Consider the following 20608-nt stretch of genomic DNA (forward strand, 5'->3'; position numbering starts at 1 on the left):
TTAGAGCGATCTCAAATTAACACTCTAACATCACACCTAGGGGAACTAGAAAAGCAAGAACGAACCAACCCAAAGCTAGCAGAAGAAAAAGAAATAACTAAAATCAGATCAGGACTAAATGAAATTGAGACCCAAAAATCCATACAAAGAATCAATGAACCCAAAAGTTGATTTTTTGAAAGGATAAATAAGATCGATAGACCACTAGCTAAGTTAAAGAAAAGGAGAAGATCCAAATAAGCACAATCAGAAATGACAAAGGTAACATTCCAACTGATCTCACAGAAATACAAAAGATTCTCGGAGACTATTATGAACAAAAATGGATAAACTTCTGGAAACACACAACCACCCAAGATTGAATTAGGAAGAAATCGAAACCCTGAACAGATCTATATCAAGTTCTGAAATTCAATCAGTAATAAAAAATTTGCCAAACAAACAAACAAAAAACCCCTGGTGTATTAGTCTGTTCTCACACTGCTAATAAAGACATACCCAAGACTGGGTAACTTATAAAAGAAAGAGGTTTAATGGACTCACCGTTCCACCTGGCTGGTGGGGGCCGGAGGGGGGTTGGTCTCACAATCATGGTGGAAGGCAAAGGAGAAGCAAAAGCATGTCTTATGTGGTGGCTGGCAAGAGAGCTTGTGCAGGGGAATCTCCCACTTCTAAAAACGATCAGAACTCATGAGACTTACTCACTACCACGAGAATGGTATGAAGAAAACTGCCCCCATGATTCAATTATCTCCACTAGGCCCCACCCACCCTTGACACGTGGTGATTATTACAATTCAAAGTGAGATTTGAGTGGGGAAACAGCCAAACCATATCACCTGGACCAGACGAATTCACAGCCAAATTCTACCAGATGTGCAAAGAAGAGCTGGTACCAATTGTACTGAAACAATTCCAAAAAATCCAGGAGGGAGGACTGCTCCCTAATACATTCTATGAAGCCAACATCACCCTGATACTAAAACCAGGCAAAGACACAATGAAAAAAGAAAACTATAGATCGCACTATCTCTGATGAACATAGACACAAGAATCCACAACAAAATACTAGCAAACCACATGGAGCAGCATATCAAAAAGTTAATTCACCACAATCAAGTAGGCTTCATTCCTGGGAAGCAAGGATGGGTCTATGTATGCAAATCAATAAATATGATTCACTGCATAAACAGAATTAAAAACAAAAACCATATGATCAGCTCAACAGGGGTGAAAAAAGCCTTCAATGAAATCCAACATCCCCTTGTGATAAAAACCCTCAACAAACTAGGGATCAAGGGAATATATCTCAAAATAACAGCCATCTATAACAAACCCATGGCCAATATCACTGAATTGGTGAAAGTTGGAAGCATACCCCTTGAGAACTGGAACAAGGCAAGGATGCCCATTCTCACCAATCTTATCCAACATAGTACTGGAAGTCCTTGCCAGAGCAATCAAGCAAGAGAAAGAAATAAAAGGCATCCAAAGAGAAAAAGAAGTCAAATTATGTCTCTTCACTGATGATATGATTCTATACTTTAAAAAGCCTAAAGACTCCACCAAAAGGTTCCTAGAACTAACTGATAAATGACTTCAATAAAGTTTCAAGATACAAAATCAATGTACAAAAATCAGTAGCATTTCTGTACACCAATTAAGTTCAAGCTGAGAGCCAAATCAAGAACATAATCCAAATTACCACAGTGACAAAAGGAATAAAATGCCTAGGAATACATCTAACCAAGAAGGTGAAGAATCTCTACAAGGAGAACTGCAAAACATTGCTGAAAGAAATCATAGATGACACGAGCAAATGGGAACACATTCTCTGTTCATGGATTGGAAGACTCAATACCGTTAAAATGACCATTCTGCCCAAAACAGTCTGCAGATTCAATCCTATTTCTATCAAACTACCAATGTCATTTTTCACAGAATTAGGAAGAAACTATTGTCAAATTCATATGGAACCAAAAAAGAACCCAAACAGCCAAAATAATTCTAAGCAAAAAGAACAAAGCCAGAGGCCTCACATTACCGAACTTCAAACTATACTATAAGGCTACCAGTAGCCAAAACAGCATGGTACTGGTACAAAGACAGACACATAGACCAATGAAACAGAATAGAGAACCCAGAAATAAAGCTGCATAGCTACAGCCATCTGATCATTGACAAAGTCAACACAAATAGGCAATGGGGAAATGACTCCCTATTCAATATATAGGGCTGGGATAACTGGCTAGCCATATGCAGAAGACATGAATAGACACTTCTCAAAAGACGACATACAAGCAGCAAACAAGCATATAAAAAATGCTCAACGTCACTAATCATCACAGGAATGCAAGTCAACACCATAATGAGATATCATCTTACACGAGTCAGAAGGGCTATTACTGAAAAATCAAAAAACGACAGATGCTGATGAGACTGCAGAGAAAAAGGAACACTTATACACTGTTGATGGGAATGAAATTAGTTCAGACCCTGTGGAAAGCAATTTAGAGATTTCTCAAAGGACTTAAAAAACAAGCCAGGTGCAGTGGCTCACGCCTGTAATCCCAGCACTTTGGGAGGCCGAGGTGGGCAGATCAACTGAGGTCGGCCTGGCCAACATGGTGAAACCTCATCTCTACTAAAAATACAAAAATTAGCCAGGTGTGGTGATGGGCATCTGTAGTCCCAGCTACTCTGGAGGCTGAGGCAGGAGAATCGCATGAACCTGGGAGGCAGAGGTTGCAGTGAGCCGAGACTGTGCCACTGCACTCTAGCCTGGGCGACAAGAGTAAGACTCTATCTCAAAAGAAAAAAAAAAAAAAAAAGACTTAAAACATAACTACCATTGACCCAGCAGTCCCATTACTGGGAATATATCCAAGCCAAAAGAAAATAAATCATTTTACCAAAAGACATATGCATTCATATGTTCATTGCAGCATTATTCACCATAGCAAAGACATGAAATAAATGTAGGTGCCCTTCAGTGGAGGACTGGAAAAAGAAAATGTGGAACTTATACACCACGGAATACTACACAGCCATAAAAAATTAAAAAACCACAAAATCATGTCCTTTGCAGCAACATGGATGTCTCTGGAGGCCACAATTAAAAGTGAATTAATGCAAGAATAGAAAACCAAACAGCATATAGTCTCACTTATAAGTGGGAGCTAAATACTGGGTACTCATGAACATAACGATGGCAACAGTGGACTCTGGGGACTTATAGAAGTGGAGGCAAGGGATGAAAAATATGGGTACTATGTTCACTACTACCTGGGTGATGGGATCACTCATATCCCAAACCTCAGCACCATACAATATACCCATTTAACAAACCTGCAGATGTACCCACTGAATCTAAAATAAAAGTTGAGATCATTTTTTAAAAAGAAAGTTATTTCCTCAAACCATCCCACACTTGATGCTAGGTCTTGCACAGAGGAGGTGCCTCCGTAAAGCATTATTGATGCTAATAAAAACATTGCTGGTGAGAAAGGTCATAGGGACGTATTATCTTCTGTTTTTTACATAGTCAAAACCAAGCAAAGCTATTTTGAAAGACAGTTTACATTTGATGGGTACGGGTAGAAGCTCTGCTCTGGAAACACATTCTCGTGGCACTTAGATGTGTGACCTTGGGCAGAGTTACTTAATCATTCTCGGTCTCAATACCTTTATTCATTCAAATAGAGGTGATAATAATAGTATATACCTCACTGAGATTTTGAGAGTGTTCATGAATAAACTTAAAGAACTTAGAAATGGACTTGGTACATAATAAGCATTTGATATTCCTTCCACACTTTAAATGCGACACTTAAATCATTTCCCCTTTTCTTCTTGTTTTCTTCTGGGGTTTTTGCATGTTTCTGTATAAGTACTTTTTTTCCTTGGAATTCACACGTCATCAAATGAAGATGAAGAACAGACACACGTAGAGCCCTTGCGTGTATATAAAATGTTTTTGTTGTATTTATTAAAAGGTAATTAATTGTAAGACATTATACTAATCTGTTTGATTCTACAGTGAAATAAATTATTAGAAGAGAGAAATGTGGGTCAGGGAACTCAAATGGAGATTATCATCAAACTTGAACACACTCTGTCACATCATGGCAAAATCTGATATGTGGCCTCTTGCCATGGGATCTAGCCTGCCTCTAACTGACTTGGTAATTTGGCCTTAGTCTTCTTATGTAAGAAACTGGGAAACTGACCTAAACAATCTGTGCAGTCCTGTCCTATTCTAACTTTTTGGTCCTAAATAAAACTATAAGTTAAAACTACTTACTTGTCATATTTCACCTATAGCTTTTTAATCATCTTCAAGCATTTAAAATTTCAGCATATACATCATTCAGAGGTACTTTTTTTTTAAAAAAAGAGATACCCAGGAAGAAAGTGGAGAAAAAGAAAGTTCAATAGAAGATGAAAACTTTATCTGCATTTTTCCGCTGTTGAGATCATTTTGTATTCCATTTCTTATTTAACTATATATCTTAAAGATCTTTTCAATAATTTTAAACATTAGATATGAGTTCATAATGTGCATACACCCTAATTTACTTAACTGTTTTACCTCTGTAGTACATGTAAACTATTTTTTAAAATTGTAATAAACATTGTTCTAGATGTCATAGTGGACAGAAATATTAATAAAATCTGATTTAGAAGAGGAACCTTGGATTGCATTCTTTATCTTTCAGTGGGTTAAAAATAGTTTCACTCTCTTCAATTCCAGGGTTGCAAATGAGAAGTCTGATGCCTGTCAGATTCTCTTTTTCAAGCAAACATAAAAATTATATATGAAAATGTATATGATTTTAAATTTATACTTGTTGAAATTGGTCTCTAAAATATGTACATATTTGTGCTTCTTTTCAAAAAAAATTTCTCAGAAGTAACTCACCATTTTAAATCTGAAAATTCAAATTTTATTACAGCTCAGAATTTTAGAACATTATTTCTTTGATGTTTGCTTTTTCACTTTTTGTTTCTCTGGAAAATATTAGCCTGCACATTATTCCCATTCTTCAGGTTTTTATATTTTTATTCATGGTTTCTATTTCTTTGTGTTTTTTTTTTCCTCTGTTATATGAAAAATACTCCTTATTTGATCCAGCAATTTTTTTTTCTTTTTTTGAGACAGAGTCTCACTCTGGAGTGCAGTGGCGTGATCTCAGCTCACTGTAACCTCTGCCTCCTGATTCTCCTTCCTCAGCTTCCCGAATAGCTGAGAGGTGAGATTACTGGTGCACACCACCACGCCCAGTTAATTCTTTGTATTTTTAGTATAGACGAAGTTTCACCATGTTGGCTAGGCTGCTCTTGAACTCTTAGCCTCAAGTGATACCCACCTCGGCCTCCCAAAGTGCTGGGGTTACAGGTGTGATCCACCGCTCCTGGCGTGATCTAACAATCTAAGTTGATTTTTTTTTATGTGACTATTTTATAATTTTTTTCTGTAAATTTTAAAACCTCAAATCACATTTATTTTAATTTCCAGAAACTCTTTTAATTCCCCGATGTTGTATTCTTAAGGTTTCTCATTCCATACATATTTGTATATACATGTTGTTTTCCTTCAAATCCTTTCTTTTAACTACCACAATTTCTTAAATGGCTTGCCATCTTTCTTTGCCTTTCCATGTCAATTGAGTTTGGTTTCCTGAGCATCAGCATACTTCAAGGTAGCAGCTCTGGAAGGTACACTTGCAGGCAAGCTTGCTCGACCAATCTGTTGAACTGTATGAGAAGTCTTTCTGTTCTCAAAAGTAAGCTGAAAGAGACTACGCTGACCAACTCTGCAACTTCCTACGGACCTCAATGGCAACAGCCAGCCTCTTCCGGATCTGTGTCAACAAGTGCGCGGGAGAAGCCCCTTCTTCTATCACAGCTACCAGCCTCCCATCAAGGATCTGTATTCAGTCTCATCTGCAAAGACAATCATTTTTCTATTCCAAGCAGGCTGGATACCATTCTTCAGCTCTGCAAACACTGACTTCCATCTGTATCTTCTTCCTTCAAGACTCAAAGGGCTTGTATGCCTGGGATTTTCTCTAGGTTCCGACCATTGTCCCAGTTATTTAGAAATTGTGCTTCCCAGTGGAATGTTTTGATCAGGCTACAAGAATGACAAGACCTAGTGAACAAGTTCTTGAACACCCTGGATTAAATGTTTGAATTTTAACCTAAGGGCAACAGCATGCTACTGAGTGAGTGAACATGATTAAATTTGTAGTTTAAGAAGAAATATTCCAGCTTCAGTCTGGCAAACGTCTCTGAAGGCAGGGAGGCTGAATATAATCAAGACTATAAAAGTCTAGATTAGGACAGAAATAGAGGATAATTTAAAATGCATTTGAGTGGTGTTTAGGTGGACAGATTAGGTGAACTTGGTGATAGATTGGCCAGCGAGGATGAGAAAAAAGGCGGAACTGATCAGGATTCTTTAGAACGTGGTGGATGGTTGGGCCTTCACCAACGTGTAAAACACAGTAAAGAGCTTAGCTTATGTTTATTTTGGGGGTGATGTTTCCTCCCACTCTCTTATGCCCTTGCAGCACTGCATTTATAGGAAAAATTCCTGGAAGAGAACTGACTAACTTAAGTACATGTGTATTTGAATTTTCGTACATATAACCACATTGTTTCCCTTAAGAGTTCATTTGGTTTTGTGTTTGGTTGGTTTGATACATGAAAAGTGATGTCTCACTGTCAATTTGATTTCTATATTTATATTTATATTTATTTGTTTTGTATGAAGTGTCTATTAATATCCTTCCTCAGTTATCTCTTGGTTGTCTTTCCTATTGATTTTTTTAAGCTCAGTATAATAATGAGATTAGGACTTTGCATTGCAAATATTTTTGCCAGTTAAATGTTTGCCAACTGGAAGTATTAATTCTTATTTAGTCAAGTTGGTCCATATTTTCTTTTACCGTTTCTGAGTTTTTTATAATGCTTAGAAAAAGCTTCCCTATTCCACAATTACTTGAATGTTATCCTCTTATTCTTTAATCTAATATTTTCATAATTGTATCTTAAATATGTAATTCATATAGAACTGATTTTGATGTAAAAAGATAAGGCTCCACAGATGGCTATTCATGGCCTCAACACTTCACTGAGTAACTCATCATTTCCCCTACTACTTTACATTGATACTTTTTTAAACCATAAATTAAATTGCTGTACATACTCATGTCTACTTTTGGGTTACCTTTTCTCTTTCATTGAGCCTATCTATTCCAATGTTAATCTAAACTGTTTTAATTATTGTGATATTATATGTAATATCCCATTCATTATTCCCATTCATTACTCTTGTTTTAAATAGATATTCTTACATATTTATTTTCCACATAAACTTTAGAATCAGATTGGTTTGAAAAAAATCATGTTATTTTTTAAATTGAGATCACTTTTATTTCCAAATGTATATAATAATTTGGGGAATCTTGTTGTCTTTATCCTACTAAATTTTCTTAGTGAAAAAAAGTATCTCTTTACTTATTCACATCTTTTTTTTTCCTTCATGCATAACATTGAGAACTTTCTGATTTTTGTTTGCAGGAAAGAAAACTATTGGTTTTCTAAACAAGAGCTTTATAGTTGATTAACTTTGATTTTCCACGTATACACGTATTTCATTTGATAATGACAATTTAGCTTTCATTTTTTATAAATCTTTTTCTTTCTCTTGTTTAATTACATAGGCCAGTAACTCCAAAACATTGTCAAAATCATAACGACAGTGTGCACTGTTGTGTTTTTTTTTCTGAATTTACAGGAAAAAATAATAAACATTTTATCAGCTTTCAGCAGAGATGCCATACACTTTCTGTACTTCCCAATCCTGAGTTTTCTTCACTGTCATTCTTTGTCCAATACCTTCAACCCTGAAAATTCCTTCCCTTTGTTTAAAGATAAAAAGCAAAGTTGTTCATCCATTGCTTAGAAAGGAAAAATTGTAGTGGAGGGCAAGGCTATAAAGGAGCAGGCTGAACTCCATAGCAATCGCCAAAGCAAGGGGTTAGGAAAAGTTTCTTGGTCCCCTAGTCACTCTTTAGAAGGAAGAACCCGGGCTTGGGGAGGAGTCGGGGCCACCCCCCGCCCCCTGCCCGCAGTCGTTGCCACCCGCGGAGATGAAATGTGAGCCTGGGTGGCCAAGGACGCCGGAGTGGCCGCCTTCCCCGCGCCTGAGCGCAGTAGGGCGAGACAAAGAGACCTGGGCCCCCAGCGCAGCCCGTCTCGGGCCACGGGCGCCCCAGCTCCGCGGAGTCCCGCACTCGCTGGCCCGGGACGCGCCCGGCCCGGGCTCCCTTGGAAGGCTCCCTAGGCAATGGCCGGGTCTCTGCTCCACCCCGCTCTCAGGAGCGCTGCTCTGTCCATCTGACCGCCCTCCATCCTCCCCATTCCCTGCGGTTCCGGGCTCTCCCTTCGCTCCAAGCCTCTCTCTGGCGCGCAACCTCAGGCCACCGGCTTGGATGGACGCTCCGAGGCTGCCCGTGCGTCCAGGGGTCTTGCTTCCGAAGTTGGTCCTGCTCTTTGTCTACGCAGGTCAGTGACAGAGGGCGGCGGAGAGGGTCAGAGGCTCGGGGCTGCTCTTGGGTCACGGTCCGGGCTAACGTGGGTAGTCAGTTTAGACGGACCGGGACCTTTGCAGACGCTTCTGCCTTTTCCGCGAGGCGACGGCAGAAACCCGCGCGCACTTCCACCCGCACGCGGTTTTGTTTTGTTCCTTTTCCTTTAACTTTTACTTTTTGCATTTCTTTTCTTTCCCTTTCCACCTTGGAAATAGCAGTCTCGTGTTTAGGGGATTTGACTCTCTGGATACAGTAAACTATATCCAAATAAACTTATCTGGATGGGCTGGGCAGTGGCCTCTCCATCTTCTGCTTTCTAAATAGTCCTGGTTTTCCCTCTTACGAATAAAAAAACTTAGAGCTTTGTTTTTGTTCTTTGGGAGATTCACAAGTGTGGTAGACTGAGCTATTGGATTGAAGTCAAACACAAGGTTTTTGAGAAGCATGAATTCACCCAGGGTCTAATCTGTGTTCGTTGATTTAGAGAGACACTTGTTTATAAGAGAAGGGCATCTCATTTCCCTTCTAATTATTCGTAGTAAGAACTGCTAATAATTAATGAAGCAAAGTGGGTTTTCTTGTTCTGTGATTAACATGGAGCCCCAAATGGCCTTTCATTGGTTATTCGGGAATAAAGTGTCTTACACATGTGGTCTTTGCATCAGTTCATATTCATAAAACAATGCAAGCTAAAAGCAAAGTTCTTTGTAACATGTTTTTGTGTCTCTAACGTCCTCTGACAAAAATCGCAGGCTCACCCATGAGCCTCCAATACTAAATGTATATATAGCACTGAAATTTACCTTTGATACTCAAAAAGGTGTTGCAACTGAAATGCTGTTCTTCAGTGTTGCACCTGAGTATTAAAAGAATTGATTTTCTCATTCAACCTTGCTAGAAAAGAGCCACCATAACTTCTGTAGACATTTTTAGTCTGCTTATTGAAATGCAAATTAGTGGCTGTCTAGGAGTTACCATTTTAAAAATGTTTTATGGCAGGAAAAATGCTGACTTTCTAATATGAAAATTCATAAAAGTAGGATAAGTTCTTCCTATTTAATGAAGAGAATTTTCATTTAATCTGTTTACATTTATTTCTTTTATTAAATTTATGTAAGGTTTTCAGAATTTGAGGGATTAACAGAGTCAATTGCATTAATATTCGTTTTCTGTTGAAAAAATCTCTTTATTAGTTCTTTCGAAGTAATTATGCTTTTCACTTCCTCTGCTCGACAATGTTTAATACTTTCACTCACACTCAACCACTCCATTGAACCACAATTTTGTTTGTTTGTTTATTATATTCCCTGTGGTAAACTGAAAGCTTCTGCTTTACACATCTGCCCCCTCCTCCTGTTTCCCCAGTGCTAGGTGCCCAGCTCCTCAGGGCTCAGGAAATCAGCGAAGCTGGCCAGCAGCAAGGGTAGTCAGTTTAGAAAGTTTTCAGTCCATTCATTTCTCTTCTTTGGAATCCCTCTCTCATAAGCTACAAAGTAGTTGTAAGCCAGTGCTAAGTTGACTTATTATCTTTGCTAAGAAGTGTTTAGCTAATAAGCTCTTTGGTGTCAATTCCTGGACTTCTTATTCAGAGGCCTTTTTATGCTTTTCATATTCATTCAACTATTACTTACTGAGTGAGATATGTTGAGCCGTAAGAGGTCCATGTTCTTATCAGTCTTCTCTGGGATCTACGGTATGATCATAAATTACTTTAAGGTATAAAAGGTTGTGTCATAGGAGAGGTAAAATCATGTGCTATAGATGTTCAAAGAAGAAAATCTTATTGCTGGCTTAAAAGAGTAAGCTTCATGAGGACAATGTCTGTTTTGTTCAGCAAAAAGATCAATCAATATTTGCTCAGGAAAACTGAATTAAAGGAGACCTGAAGGAACTAGACCTTTGAAAAATAGAGACGCCCTGAACCCAATGAGACGGAGTGGGATATAGTAGGATATCGTGTGATCAAAGGCAAAAATCAAGATCTGTACATGCAACAAAGGATATTTCAGCTTGGTTGGAACTGAGAGGTATGGCTGGAAGTAAGGGTTGAGGTTAGATGCTGGAACACCACAGAAGTCAAAATAGTTCATACTATTAAATGAGTTGCCAGCTTTATGGGACAAAAATCTAAGTAGATGCACTGCTCATAATCTAAATTATTTTCCCCAAAGCAAATGCATTAGATTCACATTTCATTTGGCTAAACAAATAAGAACAAGGTTTCTATACCTGAAGCATCATGTTGTACTACAGAGTTACTTTTGGGAGGAGACCCAGTGAAGTGTTGATGTTATTGTCTGACTCCCACTGCAGGCTACAAAGACAGGATTCGGTCAAGATTTTACCTTCCGGGCCTCAGCCAGTAACTTCTGTCCCCTCCCTTTCCTTCCTCTCTTAGCTATAGCTTGCAAGGGCCATTTCTAAGCAAGTGCTTCAAGCCAGATACTGCTTTTCCTGTTCTGCACATTCCTTAAGGTGGGAGGCAGGGTGAGTTGGGAGACAGGAGTGAGTTGGGGAACCTTCTTCCAGACCACACCTTTCAGCAAAAAGTCATTGAAGAAAGTTTAAGTTGGCTGATTTTCAGGGATACTAACTTGGACATTAGAAGTAATATTATTTATCTTCTGAAGACAAATTGGAATGATCTGTTCTTTCTCCAGTGAGAAAAATCTCCTGTATGGCACAAACACTGATCTTTGTCAAATTATTCTCAAATATCCCAGAGAAAGCAACCAACATAAAAAGGGCTTTGAAGCGTGGTTGAAATTTCATTTTGGAGAGGTTGTGATTGTAAATGTATTTGCCATTCTGTTAAATCTCCCCTTTTGGGTAGTTTAATTCTGGCAAATAGACAAGAGCACTGGAAAATGCCATAAAAACAATGACCAATGTGTAACATGATCCAGATGTTTGCTGCAGGTATAATCCAGCTTCTTGGCTGCAAGATTTTGGGCTTGGTTTCCTGTAATGTTGGCTCAAAATATTTTGATAACACCATGTCTTTATAAGAGTAGTCACCGGAATGCAATGGTAGCAATTGAATCTTTGATATTGATGGAGAGTTTCATAAGATGTCACTGTCCTGGACATGGTTCAAAAGGCACCCATGAAGTTACTTACACATTGGTTGTCCTACTCTGGCAGAATAGTGGGGACATTAGCTCTCTCACAATCAGAATGGTTTTTATTTATTTATTTTTTAAATAATTTCAACTTCTTTAATTTTAGACTCAGGGAGTACATGTGCAGATTTGTTTTTTTTGTTTTTTTTTTTTTTTTTTGAGACGGAGTCTCGCTGTGTCGCCCAGGCTGGAGTGCAGTGGCGCAATCTTGGCTCACTGCAAGCTCCGCCTCCCAGGTTCACGCCATTCTCCTGCCTCAGCCTCTCCGAGTAGCTGGGACTACAGGCGCCCGCCACCGCGCCCGGCTAATTTTTTTGTGTGTTTTTAGTAGAGACGCGGTTTCACCGTCATCTCGATCTCCTGACCTCGTGATCCACCCACCTCGGCCTCCCAAAGTGCTGGGATTACAAGCGTGAGCCACCGCGCCCGGCCTACCTGTGCAGATTTGTTACCTGGGTATATTTTGTGATGCTGAGGTTTGAGGTACAATTGATCCCGTCACCCAGGTATTGAATATAGTACCCAATAGTTGGTTTTTCAACCCCTCCCCACTCGCTTTCCTCCCTGCTCTAGAAGTCCCCAGTGTCTATTGTCGCCATCTTTATGTCCGTGAGTACCCAGTGTTTAGCTCCCACTTGTAAGTGAGAACATGCGGTATTTGGTTTTCTGTTCCTGAATTAATTTGCATAGGATGATGGCCTCCAGCTTCATCCACGTTGCTGCAAAAGGCATGATTTTATTCTTTTTTTACTGGCTGCATAGTATTCCATGGTGTATATGTACCACATTTTCTTTACTGAGTCCTCTATTAATGAACACTTAGGATGAATCAGTGTCTTTACTATTTTGAATAGTGCTGTGATGAATGTACAAATGCATCTGTCTTTTTGATAGAATGATTTATTTCCCTTTGGATATATACCCCAGCAATGGGATCACGGAGTCAAATGGTAGTTTTGATTTAATTTCTTTGAGAAATCTCCAAACTGCTTTCTCCAGTGGTTGAACTAATTTACATTTACATTTCCAATAATAGTGTATAAGTATTCCCTTTTCTCCCCAGGCTCACCAGCATCTGTTGTTTTTTTGACTTTTCAATAATAGCCCTCTATTTTGATTTGCGTTTCTCTGATGATTGGTGACTTGTTGAACATTTTTTTGTTGTGTTTGTTGGCTGCTTGTATGTCTTCTTTTGAGAAGTGTCTGGTTCATGTCCTTTGCCCATTTTTTAATGAGAGTATTTGGTTTTTGCTTGTTCAATTATTTAAGTTCCTTATAGATTCTGGATATTAGGCTTTTGTCAGATGCATAGCTTACACATATTTTCTCCCATTCTGTAGATTGTTTACTCTGTTGATAGTTTATTTTGCTGTGCAGAAGCTCTTTAGTTTAATTAAATCCCGCTTGTCAATTGCTTTTGTTGCAATTGCTATTGAGGACTCAGTTATAAATTCCTTCCCAAGGCTAATGTCAGGAATGGTGTTTCCTAGCTTTTCTTCTAGGAGTCTTATAGTTTGAGGTCTTTCATTTAAATCTTTAATACATTTTCAGTTAATTTTTGTATATGGTAAAAGATAGGAGTCCAGTTTCATTCTTCTGTGTACGGCTAACTCGTTATCCAGCACCATTTATTGAATAGGGAGTCCTTTCCCCATTGCTTATTTTTGCTGACTTTGTCAAAGATCAGATGGCTGTAGGTGTACATTGAATCGCTTTTAAGAACATGAAGCAAAACATCCACTAAGCCATTCGAATAACTGACCAGTCTAAATATTTGAATAAATTAAACAGCACTAAAAATTAGAGCTATGGAAATTCACCAAGAAAACTGTAAAATAGATAGCCTTTAAAAGTCTGCTGTACTCTGCACAAAGCATTTATTGTCAACATATTAGCTTCTCCCTCATATCTAAATCATTAGATTTTGTTTCTGTTTTCAAATTTTAAAAGTGGACTTAAGTACTTACTGAATCTCACAAAGGTAATTATTTTTCGCTTTCATTCCTTCGTACCACCATCTAGAGGTAAGCCTCAAGGGTCATGTTTGACAATCTATAATGTAAAAATAAAATTGAGGAGAAGAAAATATGAACTTTTCCATTTGTTCCACAAAAGCGATGCATAATTGTTAATGGTGACTGAACTTTGCTACCTTTTAATCACATCTCTTTGTAAAGTATCATCTTAGCAGGGAAGTGATTTAAAAGCAATGTAAAATTTCCTTTCTGGATAAATCAATTACATGGACATGCAGACATAAATATAATATTTTGTACTTTTAATGTTACAGCTTTGGTAGGGAAATAAAAGTTTTATATAATTTATATAATAATTAATATTACCTTCAGGAATTGAGCTGGATATGGATTATTTTGCAACTCTTAAAGGTACAACCTAAATTATCAGACTGTACTTAATGTTTTCCTAATCATGTATCTGAAACTTATATATCCATCATAACTTATACGACTAACTCAGTGACAACCTTTGCTTGTTAAACATAAATCATTTAGGTGGAATAAAGAATACTTAAAAGCTAGAGTAATTTTTATCAACATTTTTAGTATAATTTTTCTTGCTGCAAAATACATGGAAAAAATAGTAATTTCTGATCCTTTACTCAGAAAATAACTCTTCCCCCTTCACATAGTACTGTTTCATATCTTACCGAGTCTCAATCTGACATTAAGTAAACTCTTTAATTATTTACAAAATAATTATCTATGGGGATTTCTTCCTATAACCAATAATCCTTTAATCCAGATGAATTTACAGGATGCAGACTCATTGTGTTACCACATGCATGCAAACAGGTAAAAAAAGTCACAAAAGGAAAAGCATACAATGCACTATCATGGAAAATATACATCATTTTGGAATTATTCCTTTTTGGTATTATCCATGCCACTAAACCTTCTATTGATTGAGCTCAGTTGAGAATACAAGACGGTAAAGTAAGAAGACTCTTTTTTTTTTTTTTTTTTTTTTTGAGACAGAGCCTCACTGTGTCACCCAGGCTGGAGTGCAGTGGCATGATCTCGGCTCATTGCAGCCTCTATCTCCTGGATTCAAGCAATTCTCCTGCCTCAGCCTCCTGAGTAGCTGAGATTACAGGTGTGCACCACCACATCCAGCTACTTTTTGTATTTTTAGTAGACACGGGTTTTTATCATGTTGGCCAGGCTGGTCTCGGACTCCTGACCTCAAGTGATCCACCCGCCTCAGCCTCCCAAAGTGCTGGGATTACATGCATGAACCATTTTGCTGGCCAAGAAGACTTTATCATTTAAAAATTATTATAAAAACTCTATGGACAAATCCAATGACTGAGTAGTTTAATTGTTCTTTCATTCCTTCCTTCATTATCTCATTCAACTAACCCTGACTAGCAATTACGGTGCTTGGTGTAGAAGATTCAAGAATTGTCTTTGTCTTTACAGCTTAGAATCTAATGGGGAAGAGAAGCTAATTTAGATCCTTACAAATGTTTTTGAATTCTGAGGGTGAAAATAAAGATTTAAAACCACTAAAGCGTGGTCATTGGCTGATTAAGATGTGAAATAGAATAATTTTTCCTGAAACTTTGATTTTGCAACTATAACTGCTCACAAGTGGTTTTTGTTTTGTAGATGATTGCCTTGCTCAGTGTGGCAAAGATTGCAAATCTTACTGCTGTGATGGAACCACGCCCTACTGTTGCTCCTACTACGCTTATATTGGGAATATTCTCTCGTGAGTATTAGTCAAATTTGGCAATATTGATGCTCTTCCTCTTGTCCAGTTGTCCAGTTATGTCTTTTAAAAGTGCTAAGTGATAGTTGTGGGCAAGAGATTTCAAGATTGGTTATTGACATGAAATCTTTACTGGAGATATTAACACATCACTATCTAATGGACTATATTGTTTGACAAAATATGCAAAATAATATACAAAATAAATTGCCTTCATTATAAAGGAACTAAAAAGAGTTATTCTTTTATTGTTTTACTTTGTGTACTATAATAATGTTTTAAGTAGACATTTTATTGATAATTTTATAACATCATCAGTGATACGGTTTCATCTGTTTTGTGCAAGATTTGTTATTTAATTATAGCCAGTTTATTTTGTCATCATGTATTAATTTAATACATCCAGTAGATGTCAGGAAAAAGAGAGGTTATGAATAAAAAACAGTTGAGACATGAAATGTCAGTTCTCACATAAATACACATACAGCAACTTCAGGAAACAAGTTTAGAGCCTAAGACAAGCTAGGTATGAGTAATGCAAAGTGATAAACAACAAGGCACAAGAACACAAATGAAATATATAGGTGTAGACTCTGTGAAGCATTTCCTTGTAACAAATTAGAAATTTATTTTAGAGCCGATTCTGGACAAAGGGAAATATAGAAGCTGGATCTGCCTCCAGGGCTGTATGGCTGGAAAAGTGTGCACTTGTCAGTTCCTCAAGAGAGGAACCCACAACTGAGAAATAAGGGTTGAGAATTGGGAACATAAGAATTTCTTGAGTCAAAATCCCCATGGCTTTCAGAGAGCAGCAACGGTTGTGCCTCTGTCTTCTGTTCCTGTTTTTCAAGTCGGTATCATGATGATTTGGGAAATGTTCTGTTTAACTCATGCCCTACAAAGGCTCAAGTGGAAACGGGAAACACGAGATGCTAAGTCATATGTGCCCGGCTGTTTTAGGGACGTGTCCATTGAGACGGCTTGTTACACATCCTCCATTTCCCGAGAATAGAAAACCTGGCAGCACATAAACATTCTAGAATCAGTATTGAGGCTATTAGAGATCATGACTCTGAGAATACAAAATAAAAAATCATACTTTGGGATACTCTTCAATACTATAATAGATGTGAAAGAAATGTCAAGCTATAATAAAAAGCCATGTATGGAATTTAAGCCTTCTTTAAAATGCAAATAAGCTCCAATAAAATGTTTGAATTTTTCTTCATGGATGGTTTGGTAGAAAAGAGATTAAGCCCACTTTTTACATTAGAAAACTGTCAGGATGATTTTTTACAGTAACTTATCAGCTCAAATATAAATATATAATGATGTTTACAGTGGCATATTACTTCACAGTATTTAAAGTAACAAAATATATTATTAATAAATTTAATTTTTTTTTTTTTCTCAAACGGTCTCCACATGCAAGATGCTGCTGTCCCAGGTAGAGGTGTGAGTGTAGATTTGGAGAATGTGAAGTCAAACTGATTCTGTGATCCTTTGGTCATGTGTCTCCTAGCTTATTTCTTGATTCACTAACTGTATCATGGAGTGTGCTGTGCCCTCTTTCTCACTCCATAGCTACCTCCACCCTGGTAAATACGTATAAGTCATAACTACTTATTAATCAGAATATTTTTAAATATTTGAATTTATAGATGTGCTTGATATGATTTACATTTGCAATGAAGTTCACACTTTTATGGTACATGTTCTATATCTTTAATTATACCGCTGGTTAAGTGAAGAATTGGTTGAGTTGATACATGTATCTAGGTTATTAGGACCAGGTACTTGTTATGTTTGGGGGAAAAAATCGTGTTTCAGAAGGGAAAATAAACACAGATGGCATTATATTTCAGGCAGTTATAACTGAACTTTCTGTTCAAAATAGAAACTACTGAGTAAATATCATGCTAAACAATTCTTAGCAAAAGAAAGGTGGCAGTGGTGGGGGGAGACTTTAAAGCGTTTTCCCACTTGATAAAAGAGAATACATTTTCAGGATTTCCAGTTATTGTTTAACATTTGAAAAGAGTTCTTAACTCCACCCAAAGTGGTTTTTTTTTTTTTTTTAATTGGTGGTCGGGGATGCAGGAGGTAGGAAAAAAATTAATTCCAGAATGCTTACAAGGGTTCCTTCATATACAGGTTGTCACATATTTCTGTTTTGAAATTCATAAATGATGTTTCCTCTTTTTCAAGCATCCAGGCACATTCTTAGTGAAATCGTTTTAATTGTTGTAACAGAAAGTTAAACCCTTGTGGTTATTAGAAAAGTAATAAGGAACAAAGCAGTAACACAATGAAATATTAGGTAACTTAAATGAATATTTTTATAATTTGGTTTCTATTTTTGTTTTTAAAATAAAAATGTTTGCTCAGTTTAAAATGAGCTAAAAAGAGAGCAAAATATAATTTGGGCATTTTAGAGTGTTTGTAAATTGGTTGGGTTAGGGCCACTTGACTGTCCTTGCTGGGGTCTTCCCCTAGTAACCCACAGAAATAATCAGTTGCTGTTTAGCCCTTAATTATGCTAACTTCAATTGCCCTTGCTGTTTTGCAAACTAACCATTAAGATTTGTTTATAAAGCAGTCACAGGAGCTAATTTAGTTGAAAAGTCTTATTTTATTCAGTTTGCGCTCCTTTTTAATTTATTTTATTTATTTATTTATTTTTGAGACAGAGTCTCATTCTGTCACCCAGGCTGGAGTGCTGTGGCACAATCTCAGCTCACTGCAGCCTCCGCCTCCTGAGTTTAAGCGATTCTCATGCCTCAACCTCCCAAGTAGCTGAGATTACAGGCAGGCACCACCATGCTTGGCTCATTTTTGTATTTTTAGTAGAGAGTGGTTTTCACCATGTTGTCCAGGCTGGGTTGGACTCCTGGCCTCAAGTGATCTGCCCACCTTGGCTTCCCAAAGTGCTGACAGGCAAGAGCCACTGTGCCCTGCCCTCTCATTTTCTTTTTTTTAGATTCTTTCTATTCTAAATATGAGTGAATTTTGGCAAATAAATTCAGATGCCCTGTTTCTTTCTTGCTTCTGTTAGGAATTTTAAGATTTACTTCTGTCTTATGAAAAACTTTAAAATTGAACTTAAAAGATAGCCTGTCTACTTCTGGTCATTATAGTCACAGATACTGGCTTCAGTATAGGAGAATCAGTATTATCCAGAATTTAATAATAATTTTTACAGTATTCAGCAAGTTTAACTCAATCGATTATTTATAAATGCACATTGAGTGCCTGCTACCATGGCAGTGGTGGCCTAGGTCCTAGGATCCAAAGATGAAAAAATGATGTACTCTGACTTCCAAGACCTCAAAATCTGATAAGAAAAGAGAGCATAGACAAATAATTCTAATTCAAAGAGCTAATCTATGAAGTATTATTGGAGGACTGGAAAGCTAAGTCTGTCCGTGTGTGTGTGTGTGTGTGTGTGTGTGTCTGTGTGTGTGTCTGTGTCTGTGTGTGTGTCCGTGTGTGTGTGTCTGTGTGTGTCTGTGTGTGTGTGTCTGTGTGTGTGTCTGTGTGTGTGTGTCTGTGTGTGTGTGTGTCTGTGTGTGTGTGTCTGTGTGTGTGTGTCTGTGTGTGTGTGTGTGTCTGTGTGTGTGTCTGTGTGTGTGTGTCTGTGTGTGTGTGTGTCTGTGTGTGTGTGTGTGTGTCTAGGAGGAGATGTTTAGGGAACACATCATCAACATGGAATCTGATCAGAGTTTTGAAGGAAAAGTAGATATTTACATAAATAGTGAAGAAAGGGACATGCTTTTTAGACAGACTCTTGCATACAAAGTCAAAGACAGAAGAAAGGAAATGATCCAGTTGAGAAAGTCCTTATTGTTCAGTGTGGCTAGGGGGGAACGGGTAACCTTTGAATATAATGTAGGAATAAGTAGGTCAGACAAAAGATAGATCCTTTAATGATGTGCTTGTGTTGGTCATGCCTAGCAAAACTGAAACAAAATAATTCAGTACTTTCCTGGAAGTCAGATATCTGATTTTATATAGAACAGACACATTCTTAAGCATCATTGAGACAATAGACAAAGATAAGAAGCCTCCAAATGAAGTTTCTTTTTATTTCTTCCATAAATGAAATATTTGGAATGCAAACTTTGAGATGTTACACTGTTTGAAACCATTTATGACAAACTATGTGATCTTATAATTATTTCTCCATTTAAGAGATTTTTGACCATGAGGGCGACTACCCGAAGATAGAAGCCTCAGAATATTTAAAAATGAGAATTGGGCCAATTCGAGAAATAAACAGTTTCCCACCAGATTGATCTCAAACATTTGATTCAGCAACTCTGCTTCATGGAAGATAGATCTGTGATGAATATGGAAAGGGATGTTTAACTTTTTGCTGCTAATGAAATTTAATTGGCATTCCCCAGAAAGTAGATCCAGTGTAAAAATGTGGTTTATAGAGTCCTCTTTGGAGTTGGTAGAATTTAAGGGAATAGAGGGTGCAATTGAGTGGCTAATTACTGTTATCCAGTAGAACAAGCTAAACACAGAACTGAAGTAAAGTTGAGGAAAATGAAGGTATTCTCTTCTGTAAGAGAATAATTGTACAATACTGAATATGAACAAAATATTGACTAGTTTGGACACAGTGAGCTAGATGACAATATATCGCATTTAATTTCCTAACTCAAAACTAGATTTTGCTTTTCCACTTTGCCATTGTAAAGCACTCATCGGTCTGTGGATTCTTCAGAGCCCCATCTGGCCAACATAAAATCCCCACAGGAAAAAAAACCAAGAGGGGGAACTGATAATGGAGATCCTGGTGAGATTAAATTTCTTTTCTTCTCAATGAAATGTGAAAGATGTATTACCCGCAGTTTGGCAAAGACAGCTAATAAATATCACAACTGTGATTTGAGAGCCATGCTATGCATGAAAGCAAAACTGAGTTAAAAGATAAAGGTTTCATATTTTCAAATGGCATTTGAGGTCCTATGATCATTAAGTATCTTAGTGTTCTGGATTAATCAGGTAAGGCTATTCAAACACTGACAAAGGTAATGCATTTAAAAAGGCCTTTGGCATTAGTAAAAAAAGCCATTTAAATTAATTAAGTTAAAATAATCTTAGTAATTAGATATGAAAAGACCTCTAGGCAGTACAAACTGAACA

General features: G+C 37.4%; 1 protein-coding gene across 3 annotated transcripts in view; it reads left to right on the plus strand.

Moving 5' to 3' along the window:
- Window positions 1-8137: 8137 nt before the first annotated feature.
- CYYR1 (cysteine and tyrosine rich 1) overlaps window positions 8138-20608 on the plus strand; it is a 102508-nt gene continuing 90037 nt past the window's right edge. For 2 of the 3 annotated variants that reach the window (XM_032175174.2, XM_032175175.2), the window contains exons 1-2: window positions 8138-8574; window positions 15352-15454. In XM_032175174.2, the coding sequence (XP_032031065.1) occupies window positions 8160-8574; window positions 15352-15454 (518 nt within the window). In that variant the 5' untranslated portion in view covers window positions 8138-8159. The remainder of the gene's footprint in view (window positions 8575-15351; window positions 15455-20608) is intronic. The other variant, XM_032175176.2, reaches the window with a different exon arrangement.

The sequence above is a fragment of the Hylobates moloch genome, unplaced genomic scaffold, assembly GCF_009828535.3.
Source record: "Hylobates moloch isolate HMO894 unplaced genomic scaffold, HMol_V3 SCAFFOLD_14, whole genome shotgun sequence".
Lineage (NCBI taxonomy): Eukaryota > Metazoa > Chordata > Mammalia > Primates > Hylobatidae > Hylobates > Hylobates moloch.